Raw genomic sequence first — 24,923 nt, forward strand, 5'->3', positions numbered from 1 at the left:
TAAATACATTCTTGCCATTCTTAGACATCAATACACAGCTGAAACTGCTCTAAAATGGCAAAGCTGGAAAGTGAAGCTCTGCTGAACAGACTAATGTGGACAGGGAATTGGAAAATCCATGCTTAACACAGCTACGTTAAGTCTTAGCAGAAAACCACATTTAAAAGGAGAGAATAAAGGCAAGCCCAAATGTCAGGCCAAGCAGGCCAATTCTGAAAAGACTTGGGATAAATTGAGTCACATGAGCTCACCATTTTTCATTCCATTCCTAGGGACAGAGATAGGTTTCCCAGGAGGTTCAGTTTCTTTGCACGACTGCAAGGAAAAAATTTAGCATCTTTCTATACTTTTACACACAGCCATCATATTTTACAACAATGTAAAAAGAGACAGCCCAGAGGAATTTACAGTCCAGGATTGGTAAAAGCATCTTTTTACCTCCCTTGAAACTCAATTAGGAAGGCGCAGGTTGCTCTATAAATTAACCAGGAAGGTTATGATCTGCCTCCTGGGAAGTACCAACTCAAAACTCATTTCTAGTTGTGCATGTTTCACATGCAAAATTAGGATCCTTGTCAAGCGCAATGAGCCATCTCCTCAAGAAATTCCTACCAAAACAAATGACTGAAATCAAGAAGCTGGATGTAACTATTCTCCCCTTTCTCTGCCTTCCCCTTCTCTTTTATGGCCTTGTGCCAACAACCTGCACCAAGATGCCAAGGATATGAAGCTCTGAACTGCATCTTAAGCACATGATGTATACAGAAACATTTGTTGTTTATTGACAATTTTGAATGCTTAACTGTGTTGCTGTGTAAATCACTTTTCTTACAAGAATTACATGAATTATATGACACACTTTTCCCCAAACTGACTTTTTTGCCGTGCTACAATCTTTGCAGAAGTTGACTCTGGGGGAAGACAACTACTTCAGCTTTCCACAAGGTGGCATGGTTCCCTTTGCTGAAAGACAGCATTACTCAGTGCCATTGAGGAAATCTAATTTTGTAATTTAATTTTTTTTCAAATGTACTGTCATGAGTAGGTTTAAGTAAGTTTAAGATCTCTAAAATATCTCTAACATGGTTTATTTTAACAAATTCTTCCAACAGAGAGTTTAGAGTTTAAAAAAGCTTACTTCTCTTATTCTGAAATGAAGAAAAAGTATCTGTGCTTGCTGCCATGCAAAAGCAAGCTTCAATCAAATATAGTTAAGGCACATCATGTGGCAGAGGAGAGTCTAAGAGGCTAAAAAATCTGATTTTCCAAGTCTCAGGCCATTAGTTTCAAATCCTATCAGAGTTCTTTCAGTCTCACAGTATTTTGGGTAAAATGGGCTAGCAACGAATCCACCACCGCACCCCCTTCCCATCCATGTGAGAATTAAGGATCCCAGAGCATTTTCCACAGGTGAAGGTTTTCCCTGCTCTTTCCGGACTACTTCCCGTCCCTGTGAGGTATGGCCATGTAGCAGCTGCTTGTCCTGTCCTCGGGGCAGAGATGGATGCACTGAACAGCTCTGCCCACAGCCTCTCCTGCTGCAAAGCAACATCAGCGCTTCATGAGCTTCACCTGCAGAATCACACACACAATCACTACTGCCCCTGCACAACATCCCCATCAGGCAGTGACAGATAGCAGGTAATGTGCTTTGACTCAAGTGATTTAAAAAAAAACAAAGTAAACATGTATAGTTTCTCTTCTATTTCTTGTCTTGCTCCTCTCAGTCACTTCTGTGAAAGTTTCAGCACTCACTTTTGATTACCTGTTTAAGCATCATCAGCATGGTTTTGCCCAAACAGAAGAAACAAAACCAGCTGTGGTAGGCAAAAGAGGACATGCTTTTGACATTGACCCATTTCAGAGACACCCAATGGGTATCAGTTCCATAAATTTTGAGCTTTAAACAGCAAGCCAGAGAAGGAAGGGAGATGATGACACGAGTTATTCGTCCACACAAATACTGCCACAGTTCTCCATGCAGGAAAGACTCCTAATTCTACCCAGTGCAAATCACCTGCTAAAGAGACATATCAAAATACTGCCTCCCTATAATGCCTTCCACACCATAAGGCTTATCATGAAAGGAACAGCTTTCTGGTTCTGAGGACTGATACCTAATGCTCATCACTCCTCCAACTCCATTTACTTTGCTCAGAATGTAGTGCTTGTCATTGTAACGAGCACAGCTGAAACCCTTGCTTTTTAACTGCCAGCCTGCCAAGCAAAATACATTTATTTACATCTGATTTAAACATCACAAGCCAAATAATCAAGATGACAAAGAAGTTTAAGTATCCTGATCAGTCTGTTTTCTCTCCTAAAATATACCATTAATGCTATTATAATTATTAAATCTGGTATATACTGTCTTCCTGCATATAAGTAGCTTCTGATCCTGTCAGTCACTGCAGGTGTGCGGCACAGCCAAAACACTTATTTAAATTCCCTGAATTTCCAATTATAGAGATTCACATACATCCTTAAAAATGGATGCAAGCACAAGGCAAAACTATCAACAAGACAAATCTGGAGATACGTATACAAGCATTCAAAACCTTCTGCTGCATCTTTCTCCTCAAAAACCTTAGATTACAACAGTAAAGGCTCTGATTTAATTATGGTGCTTTTTCACATAATGGTCTCATTTTTCTCTATGAATTTAATCCTGAAACTAGGTTGCATTCTCTGTTCTAAAAATATGAAGTTCCTTGTTCTAAAAAGTAACTTCCTTGTTACTAGCTGTGAGTTCAAGCAGCCCCATAAACAAGGAAAAGTACTTAGAAAAGGGACAAACTCAAGAATAAAGAGCAAATTCTGTCACTGAACACCCCAGGAAGCTATCCAGCCATGACAAACAACAGAGCCCTCTCTCACTCAGGACAGAAAACTCACTTAGTTGTGCAAGGGGTCAGTTATTACAGTTGGACAGTAGAACCTTGAGCTGTAACATTCAATTTCTTGGCTTATGTGATTGTAAAGCAAGTCACACTTTCCTGACCAAACTGAAAGAAGCTTTAAATCTGCAAATTCCTTTAACAGAATTAGTCTTGCATGGTCAACCTACATTATGCCAACTGGAGGAGTAGAGTTAATTTCAAAACTTCGGGAGACATTCTGCACCTAACAAGTTATGCTTACAATTGCAAATTTTTGATTGTTATCCCATTGTGGATATTCTTACAGACCTTGGCTTCTGGATCACTGTTGATGCTACAAGAATCATCATCATCACATTGTGGACCATTTCTGTTACAGGGGGGGGAAAAAAAAAAAAATACAAGATCAATATTAAAATCATATAAGAATTACAGCACAGTACAAAATGGAACTGGTCATTCCAAAGAGACTTCTGAAGTCATTGTACCTGAGCTTCAAAGAGGCATAGCGTAACGTTGCTCCTTCAAACTCTTTCAGACTTGGGTCTGGGTTCACAGTGGCTGCATGCAGATCCTAGAGATAAAGGCAGTGCTATTAGTATAGTATTAAGTGCTATTAATATAGTATTAAGTACACCACCATGTTATTTTTTATTTCAAAGGGAAATTAAATTCTCCCTGCAAAGAAGCGATAGTATTTCTGGCTGAAGTTGGAAAGAGGCATGCATATATTCTCAAGCTGCATTTCATTCAGTGCAGGCATCTTATTCGTTATGTCATGGCAGTTGCCCTGCTAGTTTAGACTGAATCCATTCCAAGTGGAAAGATCAGAAAAGGCAGCATGTTTGTGAGCTAGACATTCCTAGCAGTACACCCCCATTCACTTTGGCCTAGGTTATGAATGACATTCATGGAAAAATAAAAGGGGAAAAAAACCAGCCACTGCCATGCAAAACAAGGGTAATAGTATTAAAGGTTCTAAAATCTGACAATATACTTGCCTTCCAAATGTCACTATTAATCTTTCCCCCATTCAGTACAGCAAAATCACTCCATGGCTGTTTCTAGACACATAATTATTCACATAGGAAGAAGCACATTGATAAAAAAAAAAAAAAAAGAAAAAGGAAAAGAAAAAAAACACAAGACACTGTTGTTAGCATTGATATTTACAGGATGGGTTAGGGAACAGATCACCTCAAACTTCAACTAATTACTCCACTCTACCATGGCATTTGGAGGAAAGGGGAGAGAAGACATGCCGCTAACGGTTACTTACCAAAACAAATGATTGAAACAAGGAAAGTTAATATAAATTAGGAACAGACAATGAAATTACTCTTTAACTATGATCTTAAAAGCAAGCAAAATGAATCTGAATATGAATGTTGGCCACAGCTGCTACAGCCTTTGATAAACAGCAATTAAGGGGAACCAATAGGATTTCCATTTGATTAGCACTTTCATTAAAAGACCCTAACACTATTGAAACTAGAAATACTGAAACACGATATATACAAGGATAAGATACATAGAAGGTAAAAATCAAATATTTCTAGAGAGAAAGCACAAGAAAAGGACAGTGAAGGGAAGGAGGATTAGTAAGGAGTGCAGAGAGATTTCTTGCTGAAAAAGTAGTTTTGTAAAGTCTAGCATCATTTTAAAAAACAGAACAAAACCAAAAAAACCCCAAACAAACCACCCACCCTCTCATTTTCCATTCAAGTTTCTCAAAATTTTCAGAGGCATTCACTGGTACAATCAAGCAAGTAGCAGTGCATTTAGCACTACAGCAACCTGAGATTCATTCTTCTCTGTAAAGCCTGGGAGGAGCAGCTGATGTTGGGGTTGCCCCTCTCCTCTTCCCCACAAGGACAGAAAACCCACAGTCCTGAACAAAAGCTACGTGGGACAGATTTGGTTGCTGAGAGACCCAGAGCCACCTCTTTGTAGCTTCACCCAATCAAGTGTTCCTGCAATTAGTGACCCCTTCTAAGATGAGCTCTCCCAGGTTGTCCAGCTCAGCTCCAAGATGAAGTGGTACCTATTAATATGGCCCAATGCATTAATTGCAGGGTGGACCTCTCACCTCAGAAGTGTTCTCAGTACATCCCCACTGCAGGAATTATTTGTGAGAAACAACTCCTAGGAGTAACTCTTCCCTAACATGCCTTCAAATTAACTGAGTTGTTAGCTTTCCCTGCTAAGCCCCTCCTCTTTAATTATTAGCTGCTAGTGGTTATGTTACCTACAGAAGAACTTAGAGGTGACCCTGGCCTGGGATGAGTCAGGCTATAAGAAGACACAACTACCATCACCAAATTCTGCTGTGATCTCCAAGAAGCTCTTACTGAAAATTAAACCCTAGGGCTTTTTCTCTGCACAGGAAATGGGAAAGAGGCAGCAAAATCGCTAAAATTTGGAAGAGAACATTACAAAAGACGAGGATTCACAAAGGAAGTCATTTGGCAACACACAGGAGCAAAGAGCCATCTAAAACTAAGTCAAATTTAATCAGCTGTGCAAAACCAAAATATATTTTCATGCTTTTGAGAGGGGAGGAATGGAAGAAATGTTCTGGTTTATTCATATTTAGCATTTATTAGCATTTTTGTTAAATCTGCAGGATTTTCGCATAATGCTTAACCCATAATTGCTTTGGATTGAAATTTACTGATTATCTGGTGGAAGAAAAATTGCCTTGCAGCCTATGCAAAAGTAAGACATCTTCGCATTTTTTCCTTTTCAACCCCCTTTTTGCCATTTGTATGCGTTACAGCATCATTCCTCTCTACCCATTTTTTTCTGATTCTCTGTTCAACAATAGTAAGTAACTGCTTTTCTTTATGCTAAATATCCAGAGTAAGCTACAACATAAAAATGGCTGACTTGATCTGTTCTTTGTTGACTGCCCTCAGCTGTGAGCCACATTCTACCAAATGAAGCAAAGCTTCTGTATATCACATAATTTAAGAGACAGGGACACAAAATAATTTTAAAAAAAAAAAAAAAAAAAGGAGGAAACAAGACAAAGGGTAAAAAGGCATTACTCTGGAAAAAAAAAAAAAAGGTGTTTGTAAGTGTTTATTTGACAAACTCAAAAGCTGAAAGAGCCCAAATAAACTCATCTCAGGACTAGCACATGATGCTTCACAGACAAACGTGATAAAGATAAAAGTATTTTTTATGGACTCATGGAAGCCTATTGGGACAGATATGAAATGCTACCCATGCCAGTCTTCAATCCTAGATTATACTCTTTCATCTGCCTAAAACCTATATATCCCCCAACTTTTTCAGAAGAAAGCAATACAAATTCCAGCATGTGGGAATGAGCTAAACCAGCCCTCCCAAACCAGATTATCTCGGAGCACAGGCTTCCGAACAGCAATGAGGGAACCAGCAGTACACAGATCATATGTAGTCCAACTTGGAGCTAGAAGCTGTCCACCACAACTGCTGCTGCCAACGGTAGCGCCAGGATAAAGGCATTTGGGAGCCCCTATTCTAGATCAACTTCCACATCTTTTGTAAAGTGTCAGACTGACCATATCACAGATGCCCAGGTTAATCCTTCACAGGGAGAGAGAGGAGGAGCCCTTGGGGTAGGCTGCAGTGCAGTGAACAGGGACTGAAAGCACTATCACCTGCATGCGACCTGGAGGTGATTAAGTGCTGGCAAGTACTGATTGCGGAGAGATGAAAAACGAAAGATTCACGATAGCTGACACTAGATTACAAATTATGTCATTACCTACCCCTACCTCTTAACCCCACACCATGGTTTATTTCCCTCTTACTGCTCTGTACCAGGGTCCTGCTCAGAACCAGCTGAATCCCAAAGGATTCTTCCTCCAGTTCCCTCTTAATAAAGATCAACATCTGTGATTTCAAGAAATGCAAGACTTTTCCTAACAGTTCTCATTATAGCTCCAGCTATGCCACTTCTTTGTAGCAGTTTCAGAATTTGGCAGTGCACAAAGTCCCAAACCCAATTCACACTCTCGTTTTGAACTCCATTACTCTAAGTCTGCTGGTACTGTATTGCAATGCTATCTTAATAATCACTGAGTCAAAAAATCAGTATTGTTTCAATAATGGTATGTAAGATGCTTATCAATGAATGCAGAAACCTTCAAGAGACAAATGCCTTCATCTTTACCTGCAATTAAAATAACCATATAAAATCATACTAATACAAATTTTGGAAACTTGCTTATTTTCTGTATCACCTTTTACACTGCAGTATATGGTCTTGATGCTGCCACAGAACTGTATATGCATAAATCTTTGCTGGATCAAATTCTTTACTGCCATATCAAAACCTAGATGAGCCTACTACATACTCACATACATGGCATTTTAGAATGACTCCTCAAATGTCTTATTTAATACATCTACACTATATTAAAATCTGTGTTGTTATAATTCATGCATTTCATATTCTCCATGATGCTGCTGAGAATTAATGATTGTTATTTATAATCACAAACTATTCTTCATTTAAAGAAAACAAAATTGTGGAAGGTTAAAAGTATATCTGCCACATTACCAGCAGGTCTGAAATTTTCATTGCAAAGACCTTTTAAACAGAGGTAGAAAAATATTTGAAATGAATATATACATTTTCCCTCTGCAATTTACCAACTATACTGATTTCTGGGTTTTTGTGAAAGCCATCTATAATTTACTAATTAAAGCCCTGTTCTCCATATTTTAGAATAAGAAAAATACTTAATGGTGAAGTTATATCTGTCACGTGTACATGACAGGAATTTATACTGGAAGCATGTGCAGCCCTTTACATTCAGCATTTCTGGATTTCTTTTTTTCTTGTTTTCTACCTGAATGATAACAATTGCTGTTTTTTCTCTCCATGAACCCTCTCAGAAATAATTTCCAGCATGCTTGTTGCACAGTACATTCCACAGGAGCTTGACTGATGTAAACAGTAACTGAAACGTTGTGGTCAAGTTTGCAAACCTTATGAGTAGCATTTATGAACATGTGGGAGCAATCTTTCTAAAATAATGAACAAGAATGTACATGTTTAAGCCTACACAGGATAAAAGTTTCAGAGTCAAGATGGTAATACATACTTGAATGGCCTTATCTCCTCTTAACTTTCATTGAAGTTATTTTGGTGCATATATCAACAAAATCAAGAACAGAAGAAATGTCGTATCTATATACATTTTTAAAAAAATTAAATAAATTAAACCTAAGGATTGCCTGATCCAAAACTCAAAGCTAGTACAAAGACTTCCCTTAATTTCATAACAGTGTGGACCTTCTTCTAAAAAGTTAGTACGAAAAAGAATTAATTTCAAACCCAATTGATTTTATATTAGTATTTCATTCCATAGAAGTCTTCCCAGCATACTAAACCAAAGTGATTGCATTTTTTGAAGCATACTCTTCTTTCCGATAGTTTATTTTATTTTTCTACTCACATGACACCCCCTGGATTGTGCCCAAAAGGATTATTTTAAAAGGCAGTATCACATATTGCTTTTAGCACATGTGGAAGAGAGAGTACATTCCTTTTTGTTTCTAGTTAAAGACTGACTGCAACACAGTGATCCACTTGCGCAGGTGTTTTCTACTGGCAGGATGTTAAGAGACCTACACTTGAAAATACCTCATTTATTCAACAGAAACTACACTGTAAAGGACCTAGTGTCTCAAATGAAGACTTATATGTCTTTGTGTGATACTCCTACCAAGTGAGCGAAAAAGAAAGAAGATGCAAACAAAGAGTCCAGCCAAAAGAGTGCTACAGTGTACAAAAATTTTATGTATCCTGTATCCATATAATGCAGCAACGCTTCAGTGCATGCTACAGAACTGCAGTAGTTTCACATTCATCAGGCACTGGCTGTTTGATTTATCTGAGATATGTCTGATTTCATCCTACACATCCAAAGTTTAGTATGTTTCATGAGGCACAGCTATTAAAAAATGCACACAGAAAAATGGATACTTACGACATATTATCAACAAATAGCTATACTTTGGAATATTATCAAGCCCCATATTCTAAAGCTCAGTTTAGCTAACAGTTAAACCTGCAAGTTCAAAAAGTTATTTCCATTTTCTTTACAGTATGCAGCCCACAAAAAGACACAGTATGTTACCTCAGTTTCTGGAGTAGGAGACGGAGTAATGGAACCAAGTGATCCTTTTCGTGAGCCCTGGAGATCTGTTGGGATGGACACGGGACGCTGCCATTGAGTTGTTCCTGTTGGTATGTGCCAGTAGTAGACCCCAGCAATGTCGTTGATTTTTTTCCAGCCAGGTGGTAAGTCTGGGTCTGTCTGAAATGAATGATCACTCCATATATCTGCTGGGAACAGGAAAAAAAAAAGAAAAAAGGAAAGAAAAAAAGAAAGAAAATGAATCAATGTTACTAAGACACAAACAGTCTGCCCCTGATGCAAGTGATGCACAGCTGGTACTGCTGTTGTACAGTTCCTGTGTAAATGAACACCAGAAAAACCTACTGTGTTATTGAGGCTCAAAGTAAGGTGACAAAGCCTGGTTTGACTTGGCCTATAAAGAGAGGGAAAAAATAACCTACTTAACAAAGAGCTGTTCTAATATGACAGCTGTCTAATACCATCAGATAAACTAGCTCTTCTAATAAGGTTTAGCCTCAAGTACACTACATCACAGCATATAAAGAAATATTTGGACTTGTGGTGTACTCCATCCTCTTCATCACAGTACCTTCCCTTCTCAATGCATGGTAGCAGAGCACATATTTCTGCTAGTCAAAGTCAGTTTATCAAAACACCAATCAAACAACCTTCATTGGGTTGACTTACAACATCTAAAAGACTGCTTGCTCAAAACAATGGGAACAAAAGAACTGAGCAACCATTTTACACACAACCTGATTGTCACAAACAAACATACTGTTTTCAATTGCTTTTTATAATGGGGCAGGAAAATAAAAATCAAAAACTCAGCCACAGTGCCAACACAGAGATGAAATCCTGGCTCTACTGACAAACCTCCAACTTACTTAAGAATGCGCCAGCAATTCATATAATTAGAGACATTCCCAGATTTACCTGGGATTATAGATGCATGTAAGAGATGTCACCAGTGGAGAGCATGCAATGCTTTTTAGAAAGGCAGCGGCATCACCTATGTGCAAGCCAGCTGTATTCCAGCAGGGGCAGTTGTATTCTGCTGGATACATACTTTCCAGAGGCTGGGAAGGGAGCCAGCGCTCTTATAAACTTCCCAGCTAAACTGCTTTGGTGGTGTCATTATGGTACATGCTATTAACCAGCTGCTATGGTCTACTCCAAGGACCATCAAGCTGGGGGGAGAAACAAGTAACATCCTGGACTGATGTTTCCACCAGCACTTCAGCAGACATGATGAAGGCTGACACCAGCACAGTGAACTGAGCTAGTCAGAAAAAACCCCAAAGAATAAAGGAAGCACCATACCAATGAGCCATAGCTCATCTAGTTCAGCAACTGGTTTCCAACCTTCAGAGACACCCCTCAAACACTTCAGTGGACAACAGATGAATAACCTGTTGTTATACTGCTGCTCTTAATCTCTTTTTTGAATCAAAAGTTTCTTGTTAGTCTATCCTCAAGCCTCTTACTAGGTGTTTTATCATGGTTGCTTATTTCTGAATCTCTCTCATTTCTTCTACCCACTTTTATGTACGTACACACACACACACAAACGGCATGATAACTTGAAATAACTCTTACATTCCATGGCACAAACCAGACTGTTTCTCCCCCTGAGCCACTTAACAGTTCTTAAGTTACCTATTTACCACTTGAGGACTAATCTGACCAAATTCTGCAGAAGAAAAACTAGACGATATCATTACACTTAAATTCAATAATGAGCCTCACCCATGGCCCAATACCTGAAAATCAGCAACATTCATATAATCAGTTCCAGAAATTCCCAAATATTATAAACACCCGCTTCTAAATGTCCCCGTTGTAGCCTCTGCATTTAAGTATGTAGTTTCTGACTCCAAGGTCTTACATGTTTTAAAGCCCATTCATCTTCAACCTTGCCCATTTTTGTTTTCCAACTGAACAACTCAGCTGCACTCTTCTCAACCATATAAAAGGAAAATAAAAGCAAAACACTTTTAATGATTTGACCACATGATGCAAAAAGTGACATGCAAAGAGCAAAAATCTAAACATTGCACTGAAGTATACATGGCAACATCTGCAAGTCCAGATACACATGGGTAAGTCTATATAACTGGTTCATAAAACTCCAAATATCACAATAATGTCGGTGTTCACAAAACTTACATATTGGGCCTTTCAGTGCATGCCAGAATAGGAAAATAATAAGCCTTTATTATGCAGAGAGGCAAAGCTTCAGATCAGTTCATGTTCATACAGTTTACAATGTTAAACAGCCATACTTCAACATTACCAGGACATGAAATGTTACTCTCTTCACTTCAAGATAGGCACCGCTTCTGTCCTTGCTATACATACATATGTATGTGTACACATGTATTCAAATATACAGTTAGCAAAGTGTTATGCTATGGCTGCATTAAATTACTCGTTTCAAACCATTACTCGTTTCAAACCAATCTACCAAAGATGCAGAAGACCCAGAGATGCAGAGGAACCAACATACTGTTATTTATTGTTGCATTGTTAATGACATGCAGTACTAGGAAGACCTAAACAGAAAGGACTTTGAAGTAAAAGCAGACAAAACTCACAGCAGAAAGAAAATTGTTAACCCAGAGACTTAAAACAACATTTCCGCAACATTTATTTAGAAGAGAAGAAATTATCTTGTATGTGAATGAATACTTGGAAGGAAATCACGTAAAACAGCTGGGAGCACTCTGGGAGAAGAAAGTATCACCTAGCTGAGTTAATATTAATTTGCTCTGAAAACTTATCCATTAGCAAAAATAGATACATCAAAATATGTTCACATATGCTCGGAGATAAAATAGGTATTAAATTTCAGATTGTTTTTCAATTAATACAGCTCAGGACTTTCAAAGAGGAGCATTTTCCACACAAAACAACTCTGATTTACGTCTGTGCATGAGATGCACATTGCTGGTGTCCGGGTACTCCTTGCGCAGAGGTACCGACCTCAGCCCGGTCTGATAAACATGGATAGTGTCAGATTGCATGTTTACATACTGAAACACCATTCCTCATGTTAGCTATGCAAAACTACTGGAACAAAAAATGAAATGTGTGTGTGTCCCAGCCCATTTACAAACACACCTCAGAATCTGCATCTCCCTGTCTGTTCGACCCTGAAGCAGGGATAACCTTTTCACAGGCTGTGATTTCCTACTGGCATAAACTGGGAAACCTCCCTAGTTTGCTGGCTGTTCTAGCAGATGAAAGCACTTGATGTACAAGCCAAAGGTAATGAAGAACCATCCCAAGAGATACCAGCACAAGAAAGATAAAGTAAGAGTCAACATACAAAATCTGACAGGACAGATGAATGCGCTTGCGGCATCAGAGACCTACTACAGGACACCAATGGCTTTTCTTTATTTGAATACGGAATTACAGGTAGTAAAGTAATTTTCCTATGAATTTGAAAGACCCAGTTCAATGGCATGACATCGAGTCAAAGCATCTAATTTTTGTTACATGGGCCAGTGTAAGAATGGTCCCTTATCAGGGCAGTGTTTGGTGCCTAGAAGGAGATGGAGGCACCACACCGATACATACATGCTGTTACATTCAGGCCTTTTTAATCCCAATTTTCTTGTAGAAGAGAAAAGTGACCGCCACAAGATGGGGGAGAAAAGCAGCAGGTATCTGTACATTAATCCAATTCTACTGACATGGCATCAAACAACTTGCATGAAACAAACCCAAGAGAAAATAGAACTGAACACATTGGACTTCTTCACCTGAAACTGAGAACTCCTCTTATGTCTGCAAGGTTTTAGAGGTAAAAACATTACATGGAAATGGTTCCTTCCAGTCTGTGGATGACTAAGTCTGTCATGCTTCCTCAGTGGCAGATGATTTATGGCGATCAGGAACTTTTCTCTGATTATCTCCCAGTCATCCCCAGGAGGTAAAGTTCTACCTGGCATCTTCTGGCCTCTTCCATGTTCTTCTTTACTGATATGTTGATGAAAGGTCAATGAACCCAGACAACATAAAGCTTCTGGGTTTGAAAGTATTATTGCTGTGATAATACAGAAAGCATGGCTTACTACAGAAATTTAGAGCATGATTCACAAAAAGAATGTATCCTTTTGTATTGGGGCTGGTTTACCTACCATGTGTATTACAGTAAACCACCATCTCCTGAAAGGCTATACTGTAAGACATCTATGCATAAAGCAAGAAGAGTAAGAAAAACAATACTGAACTAGAATAAAAGAGCCACTGTAGCTAAACTGTATGAGAAAGTAGACACTGGGTTTAAGAAACTTGGATTCATATTATCTGTAAAACTTGTCTTTCTACAGCAAGAAAGAGTCAAATTCTTATCAGTAGAAAGACTATTTTAAGATGTAACTGATTCAAAACTCTGCACAGGAATGAGGTATATCTTTACCCAGGTGTCATGCAGATTCACACAGCACTGCAGACCTTTGAAAGCTGTTTCTTTTTCTGGAGAAAGACCTTACAGAACAGGGTGGCTCTACTGTCTACATACACTCTGGAGATGAAGTCCAAAGTCAGCCTTCATCACAGGAGACTGGGCAGTCAGCTTGCAGCTGATCCTTCACCTCCCTTTCTGTCCCTCTCCGAACATGGGGTGTGTGAGAGTCGTCACTAGCAAGGCAGGCCAGCTCTCATCTCAGGTCTCCCCACCTTGGCATGGACATGCCAGTGAGTCCTCACTAGCAAGCCGCTACCTGGAAATCTGCCTAAGATAAGTGTGAGCTGTCACCACCTGCCTTCTGAAATGCAGCACTGCCAGCTTAAAGGTCAACATAGCTAGAAGTTCACAGCTGGTCTTCTGCAGGCAGATTCACATGAAAGGACAGGTTGCAAAGACAGGACTGATATTTTTCAGTTGGAGTTCTGTCTCACTAGACAGATGATTAAAGCCTTGTCCATACGGGGGGAAAATCCCCAAAGGGACTATTCATGGGGATGTTATTATGGAAGAAGCATGGGCCAATTCTGACAAAAAACCATTACAGTAGAAGAGACGTGGTAGAATATTTTAAGGACTAAAACAGAAGATTACATAAAAACATGAAAGATGTGATTTAAGACAAGAAGCTAACCTCATCTGATGAAAACTGAAAAACGGAGTGGACTTCACTGGGCTTTTCTGCCTACACCACCTTCCTGCACCAGGACGTGACAAGTCCCTTGGGAAACCAGATCTTTCCCCTCTACCTAAAGCTTGCTTAGAGTTGGCGCCATAGTCCCTTCTTACGGGGTCCAACACTACAGGGCACAGGGCTGCTCCCCAAAAACCTTTGGCACTGGTCTCTGCGGAACTCAGAGGGAGGAATCCGCTTGCTGCACCCCATCATGTGGCCTCCATTTCATCTTTTCAGACTCAGCCACACAGCGATGATAGGAACGTTTTAAGAAGAATGGGAAAATGATGAAAAAAATGAAGTAATCAGAATCGAGAACCTAAGGGGAAGGCAACACGCCTGCAGTGCCTTTCCATTCCCTTTCAAAACCAAATGGGGAATTTATGTTAGTCATTTCTCTTGAAAAATCAAAATAAAGAGCAAACTCACAAAAAGCCAGTAAAGCTTTAGAAAAGTACCAAAGATTCTGGTTTTTTTAAAAAAGTATAAATAGATGTTTCAATTTTTAATAAATGGACAAAGGAGTAAAACAGCCTGAAGAGATTCCCACTTGCTGAAATTGTCTGGTCAAGTTTCACTCAGAAGTAAATGCTTGTGTCTTAATTTTTGTCTAAATGGCTGAAACACAGAGCCTGTAATAGAAAAAAACAAATACAGCCTTCATCCCAGTATCATTATAACTGAGGAGAGCAGTTAAAACTTCAAAAAAGCTGGAAAAATGAAGTCTGTTACACAAAATGAAACTATTAATTCACTCTTTTGAAACAACTAGCAACAGAGATGTACCTCCACAAAACCATAAACACAGACATATTTAACTTTTAATTCTGGCTAGAAAAGCTTTGTGAATACATTTTGTATTATAAAGAAGATAGGATAAAGCCCACATAATGTAATATACTGCTGTTTGTAACTCCCCTCTCCAAATGTCAGCTTCTGCCAATTACCTGATATAGAGCAGTGATAAATTCCATGCTGTAGTGATAGTTCAGATACTATGTTTGCTAACATAATTAGAAATTTTAGTAATTACATATTTATTTCAAGTTAAAATTATTTTACTATCTGAGGCTGAGCTAGGAAACAGTGTTACTGAAGAAAGATGGTAATAAACAATATAAATAATTCGCTGAACAGCATGTGTGATTGGTGACCACACTCTTTGACAAAACTAGTACTTTTATCACTTATTGTATTGCTGTTTCAGGGGAAAGGACAGTAACCAAATTGTTGCCATTATGAATTATTCTTCAGCCCTTGCTCAATCAAATAGAAATTAAAAGTACAGCATTCAGCAGGATCTTTCAGAGCAAACTTGTGCAGTAAATGGATACCATTTATTTTTCCATCATTTTGCAATGCCACAAACTGTTCCCCCATAACAGGCATCCTGTGTAAGGCAAGGTCAACAAGCACAGGCTGTATCGTGGCATCACAACAGATGCAAATAGCACGCTCTGCATCTAAATGCAGCGCAGCATTCCAGCTGCTGTTCCCAACTCTGTTGGCACCATTCTCTGCTGATGTAATTTGTAGATATTTCATAATTAGAGAGACTAAATACCATGAAGCTGAAGCAGCTTTTAACTAGTTCAGGCTTTCTTCTGCAGGCACAGCTAGAAATCCCTTTCACTGAAGACCAAAGGCAGTCATTTAGAAACAAATACAGAAGGAAACAGAATGGCAAGAGCTCTGGAGGCACTTTCTGGAAGAGCAGGAATGCAAAGGTACAGCACAACATATTCTAATTTAACAGCAAGTCGTGTTAAAAGTTTTGAGACAATAATTAACTCTTTTTTTTTTTAAAGAAAAACACTTAAGTAAAATGTTTAATCAGGGCTGATTTGGTGTTATAACAAAGGCAGAATGGAAGAATATTGGCAAGATGCTTCATTTCCTATGGACCAAATTCTGTTACCTAGAAAACTGGTTTCTCCACCATCCTTAGCAAAATCTGTATTTATCAGCATAAAGCAAACCGAATACGCCACCCGCCATTGTCATAAGTTGGTTTATCACCAGTCTAGTACTAAAACCTGGCTGTATGATATTATGCTTGTGCTAAATTAATCAGGATCTCTTCTTGATAAAGACTAGAAATATACCGCATCATTTCAATAACAAGTCTTAACACTCTTATCTGGAAGAAACATAATCTAGCTCCTTCCCTTTCTGAAGGTAAGGTAGTGGATGACTTGCATATTTACACATTACTTCAGACTGGAATAAGATCACATTATGTGATAGAAAGAAAAGCTGATAATTGATACCTCAAGGAAAAATGCACCAGCAATGAAACTGTATGGGAGCGAAAAATTTGATTTAAAATAGACTGCAATAAACAAGCTTTCTGCTTTTGTTTGATAAACTAACAAAAATGGATAAAAGCAGCAACTAGGTGTTATCTCCACTTCAAAGAGAACTTGGTGGTGATGTTAAGCAAGGTGCTGGGGATGGAGACCAAAAGGTCAGTGTCTCTCTGCTTAGGTCCCCTCTGCATGAGGGAACCAGAGCCTCAAACCTGGTTCACAAAAGGCCAAGCAGACCTACTTCCTGAACAAAATACTCTTCAGCAAGGCAACAGGTGTAATGCAATAAATTTTGTATTGGAACTGGCCCGTACAGGCCACCATGGGGGGAGTGGGGCTGGGAGGAATTGCCGCTCAGGGACTAACTGCGCATCAGTCAGCAGTTGGTGAGCAACTGCATTGTGCATCACTTATATATTGCAATTCTTTTATTACTATTACTGTCATTTTATTATTGTTATTATTATCATTATTAGTTTCTTCTTTTCTGTTCTATTAAACTGTTCTTACCTCAACCCATGAGTTTTACTTTTTTTTTTTTCCTGATTCTCTCCCCCATCCCACTGTGGGGGGGTGGGAGGTGAGTGAGCAGCTGCATGGTGCTTAGTTGCTGGCTGGGGTTAAACCACGACAGTCCTATACTTGGAAAAACAGACATGTATTTTGGATGCACAGTTCTTCAGGTCAAAACAAACCCCACCAACCAGCATGGCTAGGGCACTAAATTATGGCCAAGAAGAGTACTCTTGATTAAGAGGAACCGCAGTCCCAAAGGGCTCAAGGTTGGCAGCATACGTGACTTCAAAACAGAGATGGTGAGTGCCGTACAGAGCCATCAGAGTGCTGGAAATTTTGTACCTGGGAGGTGTATAATAATAGCACTGATGTCACACGACAATTTTAACTGTGTTATTTCACAGGTTAGAAGCACTTTTTTTGAAAATTGGGAGAAAGCAACAAGGTAGAGTCATAGTAAGACAGAAAATACATTCAGGGAAATATGAGAGAGATCATTACATTGTTAAAGGGACAAATACAGGCCTCATTTTGCCTACTTGGAAGCAGCAGCAGATGTAAATGCACAGCCTCCGACCAATGCAAATGCAGCTCTGCTGAAGTTAATGGAAGTGCCTGATTTTCAGTCAGTCTTTCCAGCTAAGGAGGGCTACTTTCACTGCATGGTAGCTGAATGACCAAGTGAGATCACTTTTCTGCAAGGCTCAACAATGCTTGAAAGCACTTGATCTACATTACCTAAACAGGTTAAGAAATAAAATACTCATTCTGTACAGAGATAGATGAGAGATCTCACTTTTTTGGTACTCCTAGCTTAGTAATCTCAATTCTTAGGACTGTTTTGTAACAATACTTCTTCTGTAAAGATCCTCCAAAGAAAAGCAATACCATCCAAACACAGGATTTAATCTACCACCATCTCAAAAGTGTATTTCCACAGTGAAAAGTTAACTGAAAGGGAGTATTCGGTGTCCAGGCTGGAAGCATGATGGTCCAAACAGGAACACACCCAGAGTTTTCCAAATCTAGAAAAATAATCTGGCCAACACTAAATCTATAAATCCACTTCTCAATCTCTGGCCCTCCGACTGCTCACATTCTAGCAGTTGGTGCATAATGTAAATGAAGGAATTCAAACTGAAAAGCATCTTGTTTGTAAATAAGAGATCTGCACCAAAGTTTTCTATGTCAAAAATTGCAAAGAATGGGATGGCGACAGGATCCAACATGTCCTAGTGTTTGGGCAGCAACGGGAAACCAGGAGCTTCAAATCTGATGGCTTTCTTCATTGCTGGGATGAAGCATAATGAAAGAGCTGGCCCACAGTATCACTTGCATGTTACAGATGCCATCCTTCTGGGCACACAAGGGGAAGCACAAGAAAGGAACTGGGAAGACAGGAGGATAAAAAGGTTTTATTAAAAAGGAAAGAGATGGGGGAAAGCATTTTTTCCTCTTCTGAACTTCCAAAATCTTGAAATTAAAATGTTTTCTTTCTGCCTTCTGTGCCTAAATAAAAGCAAAACCAAAGGAAAAGAAAGCCACAGAAACTTAGTCTTCCTGAGAAGATGCCAATGACTTCAGCAGATCCAGGATTTGATCCTAAAGGGAGCATATTCCTCCCCCACGCCATACGCACACTGAAGATCAAGACAGGCATTGGAAGGGAGGGGAGGACATGTTGTATTAATGAGTGAAGGCAAATAAAATTAAAGGAGAACTCTCCATTAAACAGCACAATAGTAAGAACACAGGCCTTGAATATTTTTATCCCATTTCTTTCCTGTAGTGGGCTCAATGTGCAAGTTTAAGTTGCTTAGTGCCATGGTTTAACCCCAGCCAGCAATTAAGCACCACGCAGCTGTTCGCTCACTCCCTGTCCCCGCAGTGGGATAGGGGAGAGAATCAGGAAAAAAAAAAAAAAAAAAAGAAAAAAAAAAAAAAAGTAAAACTCGTGGGTTGAGATAAAGACAGTTTAATAGGACAAAAAAGGAAGGGAAAAAAAAATAATAATAGAATTAGAATACACAAAACAAGTGATGCACAACACAATTGCTCACCACCTGCTGACTGATACCCAGCCAATCCCTGAGCCGCGGTGTCCCCCAGCCAAATCCCCCCAGTTTATATACTGGGCATGACAAAATATGGTATGGAATATCCCTTCGGCTCATTTGGGTCAGCTGTCCTGGCTGTGTCCCATCCCAGTTTCTTGTGCGCTCCCAGCCTCTGCTGGCAGGGCAGTATGAGAAGCTGGAAAGTCCTTGACGTAGTATAACGACTGCGTAGCAACGACTAAAACATCAGTGTGTTACCAACATTATTCTCATCCTAAATCCAAAACACACCACTATACCAGCTACCAAGACAAAAATTACCTTTATTCCAGCCAAAACCAGGACACTTGGGTTTAACAGAAAAAAACCAAAAAACCCCCCCCCAAAACCAAAAAAACCCAAACCCAAAGACAAATTTTCTTCTTACTTCGCATGCACTACAGCACAAACAATGGTACCACCTACTCTCGTAATTTACAACAATGATGGTCAGCAGGTAGTCTCACCTAAGCATCATTGCAAGAAGCATGAATGCTATCTCAGAAACAAATGCACCAAAAATGCAAGCCACTAGGACAAGTAATTATAAATCAGACAAGCCTGTCTAATTTGGTGAACATTACTCAATGAGGAGTGATAAGCAGCCAGAAGCTGGTCATTTGGCATCATCTTTTCTCACAGCACGCAACTGGTTGTCATGACAACCCTGTCATCCTCCTTGCCGAATCGCTGAACCAGCTGCATGCGTTTGGAGAGAGGAAGATTCTCAAACAGGTTCCAGGAAAACACGCTGAAATGTGGGATATACAGGCATACACATAACCAGACACAACTTGTGCCAAAATGAATTGCTGTTTCGATCAACTGCAACATAAACCATAATCAGAAAAGACTGCTTAAAAATCCTAAGGAATCTTGGGATGAATGGCCTGTACTATTTTTTTCATGTGATATGATCTTCATTCTGCTGTATAAATCATGAGGTACTACAGGAATACAAGGCGTTCAAGCAGAGATGACTAATCTTAAAGACGAGAGAGGAAAGCAGATTTGTCAACATTCATGAAAAAAAACCCACACCACTAAACCCACTTGTTTTGATGTCCTGGCTTCTTTTCCCTTTCAACCACCAAACCCCAAGGTGTTGACATAAGGACTGAAGTACTAGTACAATAACCAAAGAAAACCAAGGGCAAGTGACTTCAGGAGAGAAGTTTAGAAGAACTGTTGATGACAGTCTTGGACAAGTACTCAGGATGGTACTACTTGTCCTCCTTAAGTGGGAGAATTTGGGGGCTCTGCAAGGTGTCTGCTCAGGGACAACATAGGGTCCAGAGGTAAAGCCATGAGAAACCAGCAGCACAGCTTACGTTTACAGGAATTGATACTAAAAGCAGCAGGAGTTGATACTAAAAGCAGCAGCAGTAGGGAAAAGTACGGCAGGAGGGCCATGAGGAAAGGTCCACGTATTCCCTCCTGGAACATGGGCCAAAAATAGGTAAGAAAAAGAGGACTAGCCTGTTCACCAACCAAAAACATCCAGCCATGAAACAAGCAGAGTCCAGCAAAGGAAGGAAGGAAGACTTGGAGGTGACCTAAACTGCTGTCTCAAGGGGGCTGTCACGGCAGAAGCTGTGGACCAGGAAGAAGCCAGGCTCATCCCAAAAGACTCATCCCAGCCGGAGGAGGGCGGCTGCTTGGTCAGGTGGAGCAGTGGTGGCAGCATGAAATGGTGGACATAGAGGAAGGACCACCTCAGCTGAAGCAAAGGCTGATGAATCCCTACCTGAAAGTGCTGTATTGGAGGCACATCCTACAGCTCTTGCACAAACTTTACTGAGTGACGAGATCTCCATCTCTTGATCAGTGGGCTGATGAACATTAGGAGAGTTGGGCAATTAAAAGGCTGTACTGGGACTGGTTGGGACGAAGTTAAATTTTCTACATAGCAGCCTGTAAGGTGCTGTGTTTTACATTTGTGACCAAAACAAGTGTTGAAAACACCAGTGGTTTAGCTATTGCTGGGCAGTGCTTGCATAGGGCCAAGACCTTCTCTGTTTCCCAATCTGCCCCCAGCCAGAGACTGGCTGGGCATCAGTCTGCTGGTAGGAGGTGGTCAGTGATTGTGTTCGCATCATTTGCTTTTTATATATTTTTTTTTTAATTCGCTTACTAAGCGGCCTTTATCTTGACTCATGAGTTTTTCTCACTTTTGCCCTTCCGATTCTCTTCCCCATCCCACTGGTGGGGGAGTGAGCTGCCACAGAGGCATTCAAAGCATATTGGCCAAGCCCAAGATCCATGGAGGAACAGGCAGGTACCCTCCAGGGTGGAATGAAAAGGAGTCCCAAACAAGCAAAAGCAGCATAAAAACGAATGCCCTTTTCACCAACTTTGTGCTTAAATGAGACACAGCCTCAAATTCTATGTGAACAAACTGCACCATTACCTTGGAAGATTTCTACCAACTAACTTGCACAGAGTCAGAATGTTTTGCTACTGTTCTAGCAAGTGAGTTACCCCTGCTTATAAATACATTTTGCACATGACCAGTATTAGTGGGTTTCTTGCTTATTTGAAATGCTAGTTCTCTATTCTTTCCACTAGATGGCAAAAGCTTTTACTTAAAAATAGTAATAGTCCAACACACAGCAGAGTGCACCTCTAACCTGGGTCTAAACCCACTGTAACCGCGCATTGTGGGATTGTGCCCCAAAGGACCTCCTCACCATGGAGGGCTCTGAGCAGCAAATTAATCCAGAGGAGTATCTTTTTCCTCATTAGCAAATCACTAAATGTGATCTTGTGACTTAACTTTAAGGGCTAAAACAGTCCGGCAGCAATCTGCATCTGCTTTTCTGATTATTTTTTTTTTTTTTTTGGCATAGCTTCTCTTCTTCCCATGCCTTTCCCCACAGAGAGCAAGATTGCAGCATATGATCTTGTGTTCTGGGTTCATACCCTATTTAACTACTTTGTATTGTTTTAAAAGAGGGGTTTTGTCTGGGCTGAAGAAGAAAAATTAAATAGCCATCTCAGCCAAGGGACTGCTGGACTCACACAGCAAAGCCTGTACATGCACTGTTGCACCGGCAGACACACTGCACAGCACACCCAGGAAAAGCAATGTGCACATGTGCTGAGTCCAACCTTCCTTAGCCCCACAAAATTTATGTGTCTCAGCAACAGCAGCCAACCATTTGGCAGAAAAACAGGGGAAAAATCACTTTGGTAGCAGCTCTGAATTTATGTATTTCTCTACTAAAATAAAGAGCCTGGTTCTCCTGTCCCCTCAAAGTGAATCAATATGTTAGCATCAAACCATCCACAGAAGAGACCATTAACAATTTCATTTCGGGCAATGAACAAATATTATCTGGAATAATCACACAAAACATAAAGATTCACTCTATAAAGACTGACACAAAAAGCAGTTAGACACAGATGTCCTTCTGACTTCAAGATGCAAGATGCCTGCAGAGTGGGAGGAGATGCTGCGCCAATGTATGGCATACAGCAGTACGGTCACCTCAACAGCCTCAACTCTCCACATAGGAACTGCTGCACCATACTGCTTCATTTCCAAGTAAAACCGTGTTTTACAAGCATCAAACATTACAGAGTTCAGTACCTCCCAACCTGTAACTCTCTGTTTTGCTGGGACTGGCTGTAGACACAAGTGGGTCCCATCTCCCTTAGACCTTCTGCTAGTAGATGGTACTACTTAACTTGACACATGCCATGAAAGACAGATGGACCAGATCTTATTCCCTTACTTAACTATGATACACTTGCCATCAAGTCCTGGTACTAAAGAATGGCAACAGGCTTCAACTCCACACTTTTTATCAGATTTGTTTCAACTGAGGAACAGAAAAAGCCTCAACAGTTTAAATTTGGTGACATTAGTGAATGTCTCTCTAATCTGAATGACGTAAGTAGTAAGGTAGAGCATGGAAGAAGGAATCTGACCAGCAGTCACTATTTTTTTCTCCCTTTAGAACAGGAACTGCAGAAAAAATAAATTTGCATAATAAGTCAGGTACTAGGCAAATGATATTTTCTTCACCTAAAATAGGATGAAGCCTACTGACTTCAGGAGAGAACAATGTAGAGAAAGGAAGGACTGTACTTCTCTGGAGAACATACTGCATAAATATATTGATATAGTCTGAAATTTCTAGGAATTCTCATTAGTGGGTTTTGTGCATATGATTGACTAATTAAAAGCCAGTGAAGTTGGCCAGTGGCACAGACATAGCATTCAAATGGTAGCTTGACTAATGCTACTTTTCTTTGACAGCTTCATTTACAGCACTGTGCAAATGCATTAGAAAAACCTTTTTCTGAATTTAATGATTCAGTGAAAACAGAACATAAAATTGAATTACAACGGAGTTACTCTCTGAAATTAAATGTTGTGCTTCAAGAAAAAGCAAGACCTGCAAGAACAGCCATTTCCCATCTCAGACATAAGCTCTGCTCATCCCTCGGTCCATGTGGATGCATGGCACCACACACAGTGCGGCAGATGCTCCATGACGCCATGAAAACGATAAATTCATCTTCACACCAGCCTTATGAGGCAGGAGAGCACAAGCCCTCTTTTAAACAAAGCCGGGCAAAGGTAGGAGGGAAGGTCTGAGATGCATTAAATAACTTGCCCGGAGTCATGCCCAGACTCTGTGTACTCCCTGGGATCTGTGTGGGCTCCCTGCACCCAAACACCAATCACAAGATCAAGGTACACAGACAGAGACCAGCCACTGTCCTCCGGTTTGTCCACATGCAAGAGTCTCCTTCTGTCCCACACGAAGGGCTGCTTTCCCTGATGTGCCAAAAAAGTAATTCCTACCCCATCCTACCTAATTTAGTCAGTTTAGTACTATAAGTAAAAGCCAGAATGTTACTTTTAACAATCTATATAATGGATTAGTTTGCCACTTTAAAGCTGTAGTCAAATGTGCATTAGAGAACAAACTGAAGGCTCCTTTTTTTTTCCAACATAGAAGCCAAAGACCTAATGTTTTCCTACCTCCAAATTAATTTCGTGCCACTACAGTACTGAAGGGAAGGGAGAAGTTATTGTGGTGAAAATCCACTGTTTTATCATTAGAGGCGCATAAGCATGAAATAGTGCACAAGCATAGGAAGCAGTGCATTGGCCCTCAGGGCCTACAGTTTGCCTGCAAAGAAAGAGGTTAAGGGAGAAGCTTGGGCACATCAGGCAACTAAAGGCTGTGTTGAGGACTTGTAAGATGTGAACTCAGCTCCACTTCCCAGCCTTCAAGCTTTGAGACTTTAAAAAAAAAAACAAACAAAAAACCCCAACAAACCAACCACTAAAACTTTAACCTTTTCAAAAGTAATCTTGCTTCAGTTGAACTAAGTCTTCTGCACAATGTGTAGAGCCATATATGAAATGTAACATATAGCATCTACAATGGGAAGGCTTTATGAACAGGGGCTTCCAACAGCAGACGCAAGCATCAGGGGAGCTGGTTGCATTTCACCCCACTGTGGGAGAAGGAAGCATGCTGATAGCACACAGGGGACTCTCATAGACCAGAAGCTTATGTAAGTATTTCACATCGCTACATTGATATAAACTTTCTACTAAATCTTTACTCATCCTGTCCAGATATCTTTTGGTATTAAGCAAACTCAGAGATATTAATCACCTTTGAAAGCATCCGTCTAGCACTAGAAATATTATTTTCATTCTCAAATCTACTTCATGGCAGTCCAGCACTAAAATTTTGTATGTATTTTTCACAGAGATGGATTTATACACATAACTGAAGCTAGATTCAGAAGTCTGCGTTTAAGCAGACAGAAATGGTATCTCTGACATAACCACTAACAAGAA

At 40.0% G+C, this 24,923-nt stretch overlaps 1 protein-coding gene across 10 annotated transcripts in view; it reads right to left on the reverse strand.

The window, feature by feature from the left end:
• Positions 1 to 24,923, reverse strand: part of APBB2 (amyloid beta precursor protein binding family B member 2) — a 156,502-nt gene that overhangs the window by 63,197 nt on the left and 68,382 nt on the right. For 4 of the 10 annotated variants that reach the window (XM_030035115.1, XM_030035296.1, XM_030035562.1 and 1 more), the window contains 4 exons: positions 9,017 to 9,225; positions 3,881 to 3,943; positions 3,368 to 3,453; positions 3,189 to 3,249 (listed from right to left, as the gene is read on the reverse strand). In XM_030035115.1, coding sequence (XP_029890975.1) covers positions 3,189 to 3,249; positions 3,368 to 3,453; positions 3,881 to 3,943; positions 9,017 to 9,225 — 419 coding nt within the window. The remainder of the gene's footprint in view (positions 1 to 3,188; positions 3,250 to 3,367; positions 3,454 to 3,880; positions 3,944 to 9,016; positions 9,226 to 24,923) is intronic. The other 6 variants (XM_030035202.1, XM_030035646.1, XM_030035477.1 and 3 more) reach the window with 3 other exon arrangements.

Source organism: Aquila chrysaetos, chromosome 1 (assembly GCF_900496995.4).
Source record: "Aquila chrysaetos chrysaetos chromosome 1, bAquChr1.4, whole genome shotgun sequence".
Lineage (NCBI taxonomy): Eukaryota > Metazoa > Chordata > Aves > Accipitriformes > Accipitridae > Aquila > Aquila chrysaetos.